This window comes from Jaculus jaculus, chromosome 11 (genome assembly GCF_020740685.1).
Source record: "Jaculus jaculus isolate mJacJac1 chromosome 11, mJacJac1.mat.Y.cur, whole genome shotgun sequence".
NCBI lineage: Eukaryota > Metazoa > Chordata > Mammalia > Rodentia > Dipodidae > Jaculus > Jaculus jaculus.
In genome coordinates, this window is record NC_059112.1 from 58,877,570 (window position 1) to 58,893,330 (window position 15,761).

Consider the following 15,761-nt stretch of genomic DNA (forward strand, 5'->3'; position numbering starts at 1 on the left):
ACACATATCTATCACACCTTCCAAAGCTCAGGGTCCATTGCAGAAGATGTGGCACAAAGAATGTAAAAGCCAAAGGAAGGGTAGGACTCTTCACAATGCAACCGACCAGACAGACATTGGCCTGGATATCCATGACCTCACAGTGCCTAGTACTATCTTCACAAGACCCTCATAATAGGAGGACAAGATGATGGCATCAAAATAAAAGAGAGACGAATGGAGAAAGGGAGGGGCTATGATGGAGTATAGATTTGTGAAGGGGAATGTGGGGGAGGGGAGGGAATTACCATGGTTTATTGTCTAAGTATGGATTCTGTCAATAAAAAGGAAAAAAATCTGTCACTTAAACCTGGAGGTATTTGGCTATGGCAAGGAGCCTGCTCTCCTATGCTTGTTTCTCTCCTTCTTATAAGGGAAGACTCCTGATTTTCAGGAAAAGGGCGGGGGGGGGGGTTGGTAAGAATGGGTTGGAAAGAACTGATTATGATGTGGGAACCCTCTTTAATCTAAAAGTTCTTTTGTGTGTGTATTTTTTAAGCCTCTCGACAATCGGATACGTCAGGGCCTGTCACATCAAGTAAATCCTCCTCATTAGGGAGTTTCTACCATCTACCTTCCTACCTCAAATTACATGATGTCCTGAAAGCTACTCATGCCAACTATAAGGTATGAACTACTGCTTATTTCTGAACATGTGTGCATCTGTGCATTTTCTGGTAGATTGCCATTCTTATGATTTGAAAAATTCATGTTCAAATATACATATGCATGCCTGTATATAAAGAAGCCCGTAGAGATAGTACTTAAAATTAACTTTTCCAAATTGGCCTTTCAGTTTGGTAGCTTTACAAATATCTTGAATTTTCATATTAGAGAAATGATCTCCTTCAGTAGTGTGTGTTTAGTGACTTCCCAAGACCATGTTAGGTTCAGAGACATGGACTCAGGACTCATTTATCACAACCATATCAGAAGGACACACAGCCAGGTACAGGGGAACATGGCTAGGGTGGGATTTGGAGTCTGCGTATGCAGGCTTCCTGTGCTCTCTCCCTCTCTTGGGCTCACACCAAAATGCAGTAGTATGCAAGTTTGCATAATGCAACCCAAAATTCCAGACTAATGTAAGAAAAGCAGGTGTCAGCACAAGCCAACGATTCAGTAGTCAGTGCTCATTTCCCCTTACTAACTAAGGACTTTTCCATCAGAGGTATATTCAGAGGTATATTCTCTAATTCCAGTTTTCTTTTGTGTTCTGTCTGTCTGTAGTGTGTTGAATATAAAATACAAATTCAGCTTTTGTTTTTTTCTCTTAATTGCTGAATCAGCTGTTCCCAACACTACAGAATATTCTGTTTTATCTGCCTTGATTATTTTGAAATTTTATTTTATCAAATACTAAACTTTATGTGTGTATTTCATTCATGTTTTTGTCATCAGTCTGTTTATTCATTTATTTAGAAGCACATTAATTATTGTCACTTCATAATACAGCTCCTATTTCATGATTTTCTTGTATTCTTGTTTTGTTTTGCATATAAACACTAGAATAAGTTTTCTAACTCCAAATAGTATGAAGATTAATATTTCAAATTAAGATCATGTTAAATGTGTGGGTTCACATGCTAAGTCAGCATCTCTAGAATATGGAATGCTGTCTTTTTTGTTTAAACTTCTATTGCCTCAGAAATACATTAAATTTTAAAGGACTTTTAAAAGAACCTTAAGGGGCTGGGGAAATGGCTTCGTGGTTAAGGCGTTTGTCTATGAAGCCTAAGGACCCCGGTTCGATTCCCCAGGACCCACATAAGCCAGATGCACAAGGGGGTGCATGCATCTGGAGTTTGTTTGCAGTGGCTGGAGGCCCTGACACATCTATTCTCTCTTTCTCTCTGCCTCTTCCTCTGTATCTCTCTCTCAAATAAATAAAATAAAAAATATCTATTAAAAAAGAACCTTAAGGATTGGTCCACATAGCCCTTATACATTTCTTAGTAATTTTGTCCCCAGGTACTCATCTTTTTTGTACTAATAGATACTTCTTTAAATATAAATATATCGACACACACACATACACACACTACCATCTATAAACCTTATGTGGCTTCTTTTCTGATATATATTGATTATTTTGAAAGATTAAAAGAACCTTCAAGGAGCTGGAGAGATGGCTTAGCAATTAAAGTGTTTGCCTGTAAAGCCAGAGGACCTTGGTTCTATTCCCCAGGACCCACATAAGCCAGATGCACAGGGTGGCACATGCATCTGTCTAGAGTTCGTTTGCATTGGCTGGAGGCCCTGACATACCTATTCTCTCTCTCACTCTGTCTGCCTCTTTCTCCCTCTCTCTCTCTCTCTCAAGCAAATAAACAACAAAAAAAGTTTTAAAAAAAGAATATTAAAATAATCTTTGAGCCCGGTGTGGTGGCGCATGCCTTTAATCCCAGCACTCTGGAGGCAGAAGTAGGAGGATCGCCATGAGTTCAAGGCCACCCTGAGACTACATAGTGAATTCCAGGTCAGCCTGGGCTAGAGTGAGACCCTACCTCAAAAAAACTTAAAATCATCATCATCATCATCTTCATCTTCAAGCTGGGTGTGGTGGTACATGCCTTTAATTCCAGCACTAGAGAGGCAGAGGTAAGAGGATTGCTGTAAGTTTGAGGCCAGCCTGAGAGTACATAGTGAATTCCAGGTGAGCCTGGGCTACAGTGAGACCCTTCCTTGAAAAAAACAAAAAAGAAAAAAAGAAACTTTACATTTTACAACATATTTAGAACCTTCTTACATGTTTATTATGTCAGCTCTTAGTACAAGAGGGAACATTTGCTGCTTTCATAAGTCATTACCCATAACTTCATGGTAGATACCAGTAACCCCACTGAGGAGGGTCCTCAGTAGAATGGGGCAGGGATGGGACCAACACATGATTTGTCCATATAACCATAGTTTCTAATAAAAATTTTAAAATACATATAAGGGGGTGTTTCTGTTTGTCAGCTTGCATCATCTTGAATTAGGAGACTCCTTCCACTCTTCCCAGTGTGTGTGTTCCCTGTTGATCATTTACTTTCCAGAAACCTTCAGTTCTAGGGTGTTTTGCTTTAATTTTGGCTGCCTGGTGTCTGATTCCTGCTTCCTTGTTCCCTAGTTCTCCTTACTCTTTAGATTATGTGTGTTTTCCATAGCTTGTCTGGCCTGCCATGTCTTTGGTTCATCACCTTTCCCTTTCTTTCATTCCTTTTACAATTTTTGTTATTATTATTATTTTAGAGAGAGAGAGAGAATTGGTATGCCAGGAACCCCAGCTGCTGAAATCGAACTTCAGATACTTGTGCCACCTAATGGGCATGTGCGAACTTGCACTTGCTTCACCTTTTGTGCACCTGGCTAACATGGGATTGAATATGGTTTCCTAGGCTTTGCAGACATGCGCTTTAACCACTAAGCCATGTCTCCCACCCACTTTCCTTCATTTTTGCCCAATTTTTTGTTATCCCTTTTGCCTTCCCTGGCTCGTGCTTTGGTTCCCAGTCTCCCGAGTGTCTCAAATGCTGAGGCTTATTTCTTATTATTTCTCACCTCATGATATCCTATTCCCAGTTTTAAAAATGAGGCCTTCTTGGGGTGTCTGCTCTTTCCAGAGTTCATGCCTCACTCTCCTTCCCTTCTTTTTTAGGGGTAGAAGAAGGATGGCTCTGTTGATGGAAGATAGAACAGAGCCCCTGCCTCCTTGGGTTCTCAGTGGTCTCATTTCTGGGTGTACCTTCCTGTGTCTGATTATTCAGTCTCATTCCAGTGTTTGACAGGCCTTAGAACCACTTTCACTTTCATGTTCTGTGTTTGCCTCCTGCTTTTTGTCCAGTTTTCACTTTAATCATAGGTAACTAGATGGAAGTTCAGTGGGGCAGTTCTTTTCTGTATATTGCAATGTTTTTGCTGATGGTTATTTTCATAAGCAATCCCTCTCAGCCTTGTTCTTATCTATTATCTTTGTTCCTAACCCATTTCCTGACTATAAACAGGGCAACTTGTATACTTCAAGTAAGTGGAGTCTTTTAGAATCTTTAAGAAAAATTTTAAAATCTATTTATTATTTATTTATTTAAGAGAAAAAGAGACAGAATAGGCATGCCAGGGTCTCTAGCCACTGCAAGTGAACTCTAGATGTATGTGCCACCTTGTACATCTGTTTTATGTAGGTACTAGGGAATTGAACCTGGGTCCTTAGATTTCACAGGCAAGGGCTTTAATCACTTAAGGCATCTTTCCAGCCCCTAGAATCTTAACTTAATAATCCTGATTTAGTATTTTACCACATCTGAAATTACCAGTGATCAGCCACCCCTGGAATGGTGAGAGTTTAACGCCGCACTGCGGAAACATCTCGCCGCAGCAGATGGTATTTGTGTCTTTGTTGTAGATAACCAGACTGTGGTGGTACCAGTAACCGTGTGCTCTCTCCTTCCACCTTGCCAAGGTCACCTTGGATCTTCAGAACAGCACTGAAAAGTTTGGGGGGTTCCTGCGCTCTGCCTTGGACGTTCTTTCTCAGATTCTAGAGTTGGCAACACTGCAGGACATTGGGAAGGTTTGTGCCTAATTTCTTTTCCTTGAGCCTTTGTGTATCCCTGGGTCAGGCCCCCTTGGATGGTATCTGATCTAAGTATGTGGGAGGGAGGGGACCGTAGCAGCCTGGAAAGATGGTCCATGACGCCAGGCTCACATCCAGCATCCCATTCATGTCCTAGACATGTAGTACATGTGGGGTGTGATTTTACCCTTTTTTGTCTTTGTTTTGCTTTTTAAAGCTGTATGTCACCCTAGCCTAGGCTGGCGTTAAACTTATGGTGATCCTCCTACCTCAGCCTCCCAAGTGCTGGAGTTAAAGGTGTGCCTAATAAGCAGTTCTAATTATATCCTATTGTCAGTGTATTAGGTTATTGTCATGTATTAGGTTATAAATTGAGTTGAAAAATGTGATTACAGAATCCTTTATTTTTTCAGTTGACCATTTTAAATGGAACCCTTTCCATTTAAAATAAAACCAAACTCAGCAAAGGTGTGTCATTGGCTTCTTTCATATGTTAGTAAGTAGCAGAGCTGAGGTATTCTTGCTCTGTGGTTCTGAATGCAGTAATCTTCCTCCCTACCCCATTTCATAATGAAAATGCTCAAGCACACTTCCTGCCATTGTTAAAGCTGTTGTTAGATCTCCTTTATATTGTACTGCTCTCCTCCTGCACATCTGATTTTTTTTTCCCCCTAAGATGGGGTCTAGCCCAGGCTGACCTGGAACTCACTCAGTAGTTTCAAGGTAGCCTCTAACTCATAGTGATCCTTCTACCTCTACCTCCTGAGTGCTGAGATGAAAGGTGTGCACCACCATGCCTGGCCACATCTGGTTTCTAATGTGAGTCATACACCTCTTTTCAGATCTGTATCTTCAAGTGTAACACAGTATAGTCTTCCTCCCTTGGTAACAAGGACTTACCCACCAGAGAGGTCAAAATCTGCTGGTGCTCATATTCCTTACATGAAATCACATAACATTTTCATAATAGCCTACACATGTCTACCTGCATATTTATATCATCTTTAGATGGCTTACAAGGCCCAATATAGCGTAAACACTGTTATGCTGTATTGCTTAGGGAATATAGGAAATAAACCTGTACAGATGTACTCTAAATTCTCTTATCTTGTTATGCATTCAAGTTTACCTCTTTTTAATCATTATGTGCATTGTTTTTTTTTTTCTGATACTCTTTACATTTCCCCATACATCAACTTAATGCCTATATGTCATTTCTATTGGCTCTATACTGTTTTGCTAATTTGATAGTCTTAAATTCCTTCAGAATATAGGTCTGGTCAAGCAATGCCACCTTTTTGGTGAGGCCATCCTTGTTTAGACTTGCATCTGTTTCTCATTCTGTTTTCTTCCTTGTTTATTTTTCTTCTTACTATCACACAATACACTTGATTCTTTTTTCTTTTTTGTGTCTTCAGTGCCTGGGAGCTGGTAACATTTGTTGATTAGTTGAAAGTCATTTTCTACTGGGTGAACCAGTACAAAGTACATAAGTTTAATTCCACCCTGGGCAACATAGAAAGAGCCCCATATCAAAAGCATACAAACAAACAAAAAGAATCATCTTGAGTGTCTTATTTATCTTACAGCTATCCTGGGATAGAGCTAGAAGTAGCCCATCTTACACCATCACATGAAGCTGAATGATAAGACTTTCCCAGGGTCAGAGAGGTTAGTTGTAGAACCCCTAGTTTCTTACCTCTCTTTGCTCTAAACCTCTATTCTTACTAACTGGTTGTTGGTGGTCTGTGCTCTGTACATCTTAACAAAATTGAAAATACAACATGTTTTCAAGTTGGTTGTATTGCAATAAAAATCTAAATGGAGCTGGGCCTGGTAGTGCCTTTAATCCCAGCATCTGGAGGCAGAGTAAGAGGATTGCTGTGAGTTTGAGGCCACCCTGTGACTACATAGTGAATTCCAAGTGAAGACCCTACCTCGAAAAACTAAAAATCTAAATGTGATGTTTTTAATAGTAAGAATTTCCTGTTTCTTAATGAGAGGGAGCACACATGCATACACCAGAGCCTCTGGCCACTGCAGTCGAACTCCAGATGCTTGTGCCTTCTGTGCGCGTGTGTGCCTACATCACCATGTGCATCTGGCTTACATGGGTTCTGGGGAGCTAAACCTGGGTCCTTAGGCTTCACAGGCAAGCACCTTAACCACTAAGCCATCTCTCCAGCTCCTGTTTCTTAAAATTAATAAGAATGAAAATGACTTTCAGTGATTTTGATGTGTTGTGATTTGTGTGTGTGTTTTACTCTTGTATTATCACCATCACTACACTAGTTCATTTTCTGTTTTTAATAATATAATAAAAGACAAGGTAAGTTACAAAGAAAATAAGTTTACTTTGGCTCACTGTCCCTGTCTAGAGCCATATCTGGTAATGGCCTTCTTCCTGGCAGAGTCCTGAGGTGGCTGAGGGAATCACATGGCAGATTGTGTCTGTGTGTGTGTGTGTGTGTGTGAGAGAGAGAGAGAGAGAGAGAGAGAGAGAGAGAATGGGAACACCCAAGCATATGCATGTGTGTATCCCCTAGTCTACCTATAAAGCCATCAGAATTGAATCAGGACTTTATCCAGGCAGCTTTATCTAATCTCATTACCTCCCAAAGGCTTCACCCCAAACACTAGGATCAGGTTAAGTTCCTACCCTCTTCATAACTTAAAGTGGGGATTCAATTCTAGTGTGAATTTTAGAGAGGGCAAACCATATTGTAAGTTGCATAAAAACATGGCTTTTTTTAGCCAAAGTCAATTAATTTTTTTCAAATGCTACATGATCCGAAGATGTGAACATTTCACAGTTCAATGAAAATTGACATTATATGAATTTTGTATTCTGAAATTAAGGGTATTGGAGTAGTGGTATGTGGTTTAAAGGTATGTTTCTGAAAACCCTATGTTAGAAACAAGATGAAATAGAGAATTCACTGTCTTACCCTTCTTGCCTATGTGCTTTGTTCACATTACTTTCCTGTTTTTCTCTTTTCTTTTGTTTCTCTTATTTTTGAAGTTTAGAGAGGTTTTTGTTTTGTTTTGTTTTGTTTGTTTGTTTGTAGAGCTTAAGAGAAGAAGGCATACTCCTATAAAACAGGTGGGGTCCCAAGTAGGTAATCCCTTTTCTGTCATTCTAAGTCTTCCTACCCCCTCATTCCCCCCACCCCCGTCCCATGTGAGAGTCCTGTTTTGGCTCCAGTGTTGGTTTTCTTACAGATCTTGGCTTGTGCCATGGTGTTTAGGGGTGGGGCTTTCGGGAGGTAATGGGTTTAGATGAGGCTGCCAGGATAGAATCCTATGATTCAATTCTGATGGCCATATAGGGAGAGACTAGGGGACACACTTACATTTGCATGTACAGAGTGCCCCCCCCCCCGCACCCATCCCTAACCACATTTCATCGTAAATCTCTTCATGTGAATTAAGAGCAAGGTAATCTTATTTTATGTGGAGTGGACACTTCCACAGGTTCTTTGTACTTGGGCCCATACAGTCTTTACTGATGCAGGAGCTGGCCAAGATCTGAGACCTATTTCCTGCTTCACTGTCAAACTGGGCCAGTTGGGAAAACGTTGAGAACTAGACCACTAGATCAAGCTCGTGGGAACAGGCTTTTCTGAGAGGCACTGAGGTAGGCAAGCTCCAGGTGCAGAAGATACAGTCAGGCTTCTTGAGATCTCTGTGCACTTAGTTGGTTATAGGGTATAAAGGCAAAGAGGAATTTTAGAATGCAAATAGGGTTGCTTCTTTTTTTTCATTTTTTAAAAAAAAATATATTTATTTATTTATTTATGAGAGAGAATGGGCATGCCAGGGCCTCTATCACTGCAGATTAACCACCACCATGTGCATCTGGCTTACATGGGTTCCAGGGAATCAAATTTGGGTCCTTAAGCTTCTCAGGCAAGTGCTTTAACCACTAAGCCATTTCTCCAGCCCCTCTTTTTTCAGATTTTTGAACCAATCTTGCTAGCCTTCAACTCCTGATGATTTTCTTCCATAGTGCATTATAGGCATGAGCCAGCACTATTGAGTTTGGTTTTGTTTTTCTTAATAAAGACTCTGAGAATAAAAATAATTAGAATTTTGGGAGATGGGAAGATGGCTCTACAGTTAAAAGTGCCTGTTTGCCAAGCCTGCCAGCCTAAATTCAAGTCCCAAGCCACTGATGTAAACAGTGGTGTCTTTGGCGAATAACTTATTCTGTCTAGATCTTGTTTATATTTATTCATTTTTATGCACAATTGAACTTTATGGTGAATTTTGTTTGTGGCATGTGTAAGGTGCATTTTCCCATGCCGTTCCTCCTTGCCATCTCCCCTCTACACTCTCTTAGGGTACTTTATTTCCCTGCATACTTGGTTACTGAAAGTTGTCCTTAGCTGACTAGTGCTTTTTTCAGGTGTTTGGTGACTTTATCTCATTTTTATTTTTTAAAAAAATATTTTTTATTTATTTGAGAGACAGAGGCAGATAGAGAATGGGGTGCACCAGGGCCTCTAGCCATTGCAAACGAACTCCAGACACATGTACCTCCTTGCATCTGGCTTATATGGGCACTGGGGACTCTAACCTAGGTCCTTAGGCTTCACAGGCAAGTGTCATAACCACTAAGCTATCTCTCCAACTTTATCTCATTTTTCATTGTGTAGTTTCTGTTGTATGTTAAGGTTCTCCTATGTCTGCTGTGTGTCAAATCCCATCCAGTGCATTTTCATAATTAACATTGCATTTTTCACATCTGGAAGTTTGATTTGTATCTTTTAAAGTTTCTTGTTTTAACTCTTATAGTAGTTGACAGTGCACCTTGCTAATTCTAAAATCTTGTTAGCTCTGGGTTTTGGGCTATTTGATAGTGCTCTTTATTGCTGATTAGGTAGCCTTTTTTATGATATGTAGTCAGCCCACAGAAACATGGATGCCACCTTGCTTACTGTGCAGGACTAGAACCCGAGTCTGACCCAGTGTCATCCAAGATGGATGCAAGCAATTCCTTAGCAATGCTTCCTGTTCCTTCCTCAGCTTCTGTGTGCTGACCCTTCCTGAATCAGCCTCTTGAGACTACCAATCATTCAGGTCTCTCTACCTTACACACCAGAGTTTTATAATGAGGCTCATCCTCATTGGATGTTTGACCCATATAAATGGGTCTGGCCAGGAGGTATAAGCCTCTTGATCTCTTTTGGCCCCTGTCTCTTAGCCCCTTTGCCTTTTGGTTCTTAACCTTTTGTTGGCTCTTTCCCAATGTAAGCGGGATCTCCTCTGTTTCCCCTCCCTCTTCCCAGCCTTGGTGGGAAGGGGAAGAATTCCTTGTTCAGGTACTTTCCTGATTTGTTTTGGGGTATTTTCTTGCTTTACTACATGTGTGATCTCTCTCTAAGCTCTGAGCCTCTTACTCAGTTTTTTCTGACTCCCTGTGTGAGGAGGATCTTTTGGCTTGGGCTTTCCCGATTTGCTTTCCATGTGTGTATGAGCCCCTTCTCCAGAGGCTCCTTTCCTGGGCATGCGAGAGAGACTTTCTTTTTGCCTTGGGCTTCCCTACTAGCCTTTTGTCTGGATTCTAAAAATAAATGTCATAATTCATGAGTTACCCTTCTTTGAGTGTGCATTTTCAATTCTTTGATAACTTGGACCAAGACCCAAAGTTGGGGTCTATAGGTCTGGGGCTGTCTTGCAGTTTTCTGGACTTCAGAAATTCTGCATCAGGACTGGAGAGATGGCTTAGCAATTAAGGCATTTGCCTGCAAAGGCTAACCCTGTGAGTTCAGTTCCCCAGTACCCACATAAAACCAGATGTACAAAGTAACACACGCATCTGGAGTTTGTTTGCAGTGGCTAGAGGCCCTGGCATGTCCATGGTCTCCTCCACCCCCTTGCTCTCTGTTTCTCCTTGCTTGCAAATAAATATACATATATTTTTAAACCGCGTCAGCTGGTTGTGGTGGTGCACTCCTTTAATCCCAGCATTTGGGAGGCAGAAGTAGGAAGATCACCACAAGTTCAAGGCCAGCCTGGAACTAGAGTGAAATCCAGGTCAGCTAGAATGAGACCCTGCCTCAAAAAAACTAAAAAATAACAGTGAAATCCTGTATCACTTACATGTGTGTCTGATATTGTAAACTTCCCTTTGGATACAGGGTATTTTTGTGTCTTCACCTGTCTTTGGGAATCCTGTACTGTTAGATGGAAGCAGTTGCTCTTTTGGGGCGGGGGGTAGTGTCATCTGGGTTGCAGTGGGGCCTTGAATGGGCTGGTTATTCGCCTTTACCAGAGGGCAGGCCTTCCTGAATCTCTACCTAGTTCCTTGTAAAGAGCAGTTTTCCTGTCTGGCTGCTGAAAAGAGGGACCGGGACCGTTCCCAGCCCTGTGTGAATGCCAGCACTGACTACTCCCTTCAGTCCCTCCTGATGAGTCTTTATCAGGCCTGGGCCTTGAGTAGCTTTCTCACACATGTGTTAATCAGTTATCTGCTGAGTATTCTAGGGGGAGCACCCACAGATCTCTCTCCAGAGATCTCTTTGTATTGTCATGTCTCCTCACTACTCTGTCTTGTGAGCCACGGTGGTCTTAAGCTCCCTGGACTCTGCTACTTCTAGATGTGGCTCCATGGCTTTGCCTAGGTCCCTTTCCCTTTGTTCTGCCATAACTTGGTAGCTCTCTTAAGGCACTGAACTGGGTCCATCTTAGGGCTTTCCTCAAGTGTCTTATGTCTCAGTATCACTGCTATTCATTATCCAATGTCTGGTGTCCTGAGAACAGCAATGTTTTGTTTTTTCTTTTTTTTATTTATTTCTTTGACAGAGAAAGAGGGAGAGAGAGTGAGAGAGAATGGGCATGCCAGGGCCTCCAGCCACTGCAACAAACGAACTCCCAGATGCATGCACCCCCTTGTGCATATGGTTAATGTGTGTCCTGGGGAATCAAATCTGGGTCCTTTGGCTTTGCAGACAAACGCCTTAGCCACTAAGCCATCTCTCCAGCCCAGCAATTTTTGTTTTTTTATTGCTCATTTCAGGTAGGAGATTCAAACTCAGCCTCTTTCCCCTCATTTTGTCCAGAAATGGCAATTTCTCTGTTACATTGTATATTAATATCTGTGACAGGGCCATGGGTCCCTGTCATTCTGGAGTTCTCAGAAGGCCAAGAATAGAACCCTTTTTTCATTATTCTTAGTGCCAAGTGTCATGTATGGTACACGCTGGTCATTCTGTGAATGTTAGTTAAGAGAAATGGACCTCTTATTAGATAAATTATGATCAGAAGGCTCTACTTTTAATTTTTTCAGTTACTATTTATTAGACCATTTGCTATCAGCTAAGAAAAGCAAAAAAATGAAACACATAACCATATAAGAATCTAATTTCATCAAATCAGAACTTTAAAAATATGGCCCTTGGGGGCTGGCTAGAGGGATCAGTGGTCAAAGATGCTTGCTTACATAGTGACAGCCTGGGTTCACTTCCCCAGAGTCCACGTGAAGCCAGGCACAGTAAGTGACCTGTGCACCTAGTGTTCACGCTTGCAGTGGCAGGAGACCCTGCTATGCCTATATTCTTTTTCTCTTTCATAAATAAATATTTTAAAATATCTGGCCCTTAAATATCAGAAATCTATTGCTTTTTAGTATTGGAAATTACATTTTGCAGACTGGAAGAGGCATTTTTAACCTCATTTCTGTTTTTGTGCAGCCCATAGAGAATGTGGCTTACATCTAGGTAACAATGAACAAGTGTGGTATAGATTTCACAGGCTTGGTATGATAGTATTTGGGAGTTCTCTCTTCTTCCTTGCCAGTTCTTCAAAAAGTCATTGAGTGCCTTTAGATGTCAGGGTGTAGAAATAGTAAGTCATTTTTGCAGATTGCTGTGACATGCTTCCAGTGCTTGTTGGTGGGGACTCACACAGTAGTACATTCAGTGTTCTGTTCTGCTGATTATTTTCATGTGCTCCACAGTACAGGGCTTTTGACTTCTTTGCTCTCAATGCCTACCCTGGAATCAGAGATGGATGCATAATAGACAGAACTTGATTATCTCTTTACAGAATGAATAAGAGAATGGTTGAATAAATGTTTGAGAAAGTGATTTTTGTCTATTTAGAGTCTAAGAGTTCCTACTGACTATTAATATGATATGTTGAAAACCTTCCTCTGATGTTTACATTTTAAATGGAGGCTGTCTTATTTCTTTGTCTAGGATTCACAACAGTAATGAGTCACCTGTAAGTCACTGAATGTGTTTCTGTTCTTTTCACAGTGTGTTGAGGAGATCCTTGGATACCTGAAATCCTGCTTTAGTAGAGAACCAATGATGGCGACTGTTTGTGTTCAACAGGTTAGAATGTTGTTTCCTGTCCTTCTCAGTAAGCTTTCCAGACCCAGTAACAAAACACATCTTTTTTAAAGCTGGTGCTGGAGGTATATTTTAAGAAAGGGGGGATAATTCTAGCTGTCACACTTGCTTGTTCAGTGATTGGGCTGAGAGAGGGTCCTCCTTTCCCAGAGTATGTGGTCTACCACTGTGAGGGTAAAGGACATCAGAAGCTGAACTGGGCCCTCACTGCTTTATCTTTGCTTCTGATTCTGGGGAATCTATGTTCATAATGTCAGTCTTGTGTAGAACCACAGAGAATCCTGAGGCACTGGTAGAGGTTCAAACAAAAACTTACCATTGTGAATTCATTCATTCATTTATTCATTCATTTGTTTAGGAGAGAGAAGCGGATAGAATGGGCTTAGCAGCTCCTCTAGCCACTGAAAACTAACTCCAGATGCATGTGCCACCTTGTGCATCTGGCTTACATAGATACTGGGGAATCAAACCTGGGTCCTTGGGCTTTGCAGGCAAGTGCCTTAACTGCTAAGCCATCTCTCCATGCCCCCCCATTATGAATATTTTAAATACTTTATTGATTTAAGAGAGAGAGAGAGACAGACAGACAGGCTAAGTGTGAGTATGGGCATGCCAGGGCCTCCTGCCACTACAAATGAACTTCAGACATATGTGTCACTTTGTACATCTGGCTTTATAGGGGAATCAAATCCAGGCTATTAGGCTTTGCACGCAAGTGCCTTTAACTGCTGAGCCATCTCCCCAGCCCCTTCATTGTGAATTTACTGCTGGGAGGGAGAATCTAGAAATGGGGATGGTGGTTTTTGTTTTGCCATTCTTCCTCTCCCCCTCCCCCCATTACTCATTCGGCAAGTATTCTGCTACTGACCTATATCCTAGTTCCTTTAAAAAAAAACAACAAACAAACTTTGAGACAGGCTTTCACTAAGTTGCCCAGGCTTGCCTTGAAATTTCAGTTTTGCTGGGCATGGTGGCACACACCTTTAATCCCAGCATTTGGGAGGTAGGGGTAGGTGAATTGCCATGACTTCATAGCCACCTTGAAACTATATAGTGAATTACAGGTCAGCCTGGGCTAGACCAAGACCATACACCTCAAAAAACCAAAAAATAAAATAAAATAATAAAATAAAAATAAAAATAAGCCTTAGCCCCTTAGAGACATCAAGCCCAAGTAAAAGTGTTGTTCATCTGCCTTAAGAATTAATGTTTCATTCAATCTTTTCATTCTAGCTATTGAAGACTCTCTTTGGGACGAACTTGGCCTCCCAGTTTGATGGCTTATCTTCCAACCCTAGCAAGTCCCAGGGCCAAGCACAGCGCCTTGGCTCATCCAGTATGAGGCCAGGCTTGTATCATTACTGCTTCATGGCTCCATACACCCACTTCACACAGGCCTTAGCTGATGCCAGCCTGAGGAACCTGGTGCAGGCGGAACAGGAGCATGATACCTCAGGGTAATAATTGTGATGGGAATCTATCACTGTGAAAACATAAATGAGCAAGCAGGGAGTAGTTCATAAACTAGTTAAAAAATAAAAATAAGTTAAACAGTATCTTCTAGGAAATATGGTTGATGCAGAGGAGTAACACATAGCCCCTGCGTTCAAAGCCAGTGCTGGGCTTTGGAGTGATGATATACAGAGGTGGCAGCATGGAGAGAACTCTGAGCAAGCTGCCTGGGAAGCTCTAACTTTCAAAGAGTACCTACAGACCAGCATCCTTCTATGTTGAAAGACATGCTATTTGCTAGTGCCTATGAATGACATATTACTTAAGATGGTAAGGATTGGTAGCTCTTTTTGGTCTCTAAGGCGAAAGACCACCTTCAAAATGGCACTGTGTCATAGTATTTAAATGTATTTGAAAGATAAAGGAAAGTCTGGGACATACTGCTTTGATCCATGTTCCCAGACCAGTGTTTGTCTTATTGAGGCTGGGATTATAAAAATGTCCCCCCATCTTCTTCCTTGTTCCCTCTCCTCTCCAGGGCCTCTGCCTTTACCATTGGGCTACATTATAGCGCTAGAAAGTATTGCTTAGATTACCATAACTTAGCAAGTATTTGAGTTGTTACTGTGTAGTGGTGGTAACAGGATCCTTATTTGTCTCTCATAACTGTAGTGATCAAACAGTGTAGGAATCAAGAAAAATAACCCTGTTAACAGGCTTTATGTTGATGATGAGCTTACAGATGGGGAAGCTTGAACAGGAATCTACCTGTTTATTTTCATATATGGTATGAATAAGCAAGTGACTGTGTGTGCTTATTATGCATTACTTTTTTAAAATCATGTTTTGAGAATTGGTGTCTCTATATTGCACCTTAGGCTAATCTCAAACTTGTGGACTGAAGTGATCATACCACCTCAGTGTTGAAGGTTTTTTTTCTAAGAAAATCAAGTGATATCTTCTAAATTACCTGTCTTCCAAATAGTTGTCACCCCTCTCTCAAGTCTTCCTAGGGGCTACACTGAGGAATTGATTTCTTGCAGCAGCAAAATACAGGCTTTAAGTAGCCTTGTGAAGGTGGCAAAATTGAGTCCTGTTGTCTCCACTAGGTGCTACTGCTGCACTGAATGGCTTTTCCGCTTCTCATTCTGATGTATTCTGATCTTTGTGAGCATGAAATTGGTTTGAACTGATGTGTAGCTGAATATAGAGGAGATTATTGGAAGATATTTTATTTCCTCTTTTTACCCATTTGGCAGGTGGTTTGATGTACTACAGAAAGCATCTACTCAGTTGAAGACGAACCTCACAAGCGCTACAAAGAACCGTGCAGATAAGGTGAATGACACTATAGCTAG

At 41.2% G+C, this 15,761-nt stretch overlaps 1 protein-coding gene across 4 annotated transcripts in view; it reads left to right on the forward strand.

Moving 5' to 3' along the window:
- Htt (huntingtin) overlaps positions 1–15,761 on the forward strand; it is a 164,378-nt gene that overhangs the window by 79,543 nt on the left and 69,074 nt on the right. For all 4 annotated transcript variants that reach the window (XM_045161563.1, XM_045161565.1, XM_045161564.1 and 1 more), the window contains 5 exons: positions 539–666; positions 4,481–4,591; positions 12,856–12,933; positions 14,185–14,408; positions 15,663–15,741. In XM_045161563.1, coding sequence (XP_045017498.1) covers positions 539–666; positions 4,481–4,591; positions 12,856–12,933; positions 14,185–14,408; positions 15,663–15,741 — 620 coding nt within the window. The remainder of the gene's footprint in view (positions 1–538; positions 667–4,480; positions 4,592–12,855; positions 12,934–14,184; positions 14,409–15,662; positions 15,742–15,761) is intronic.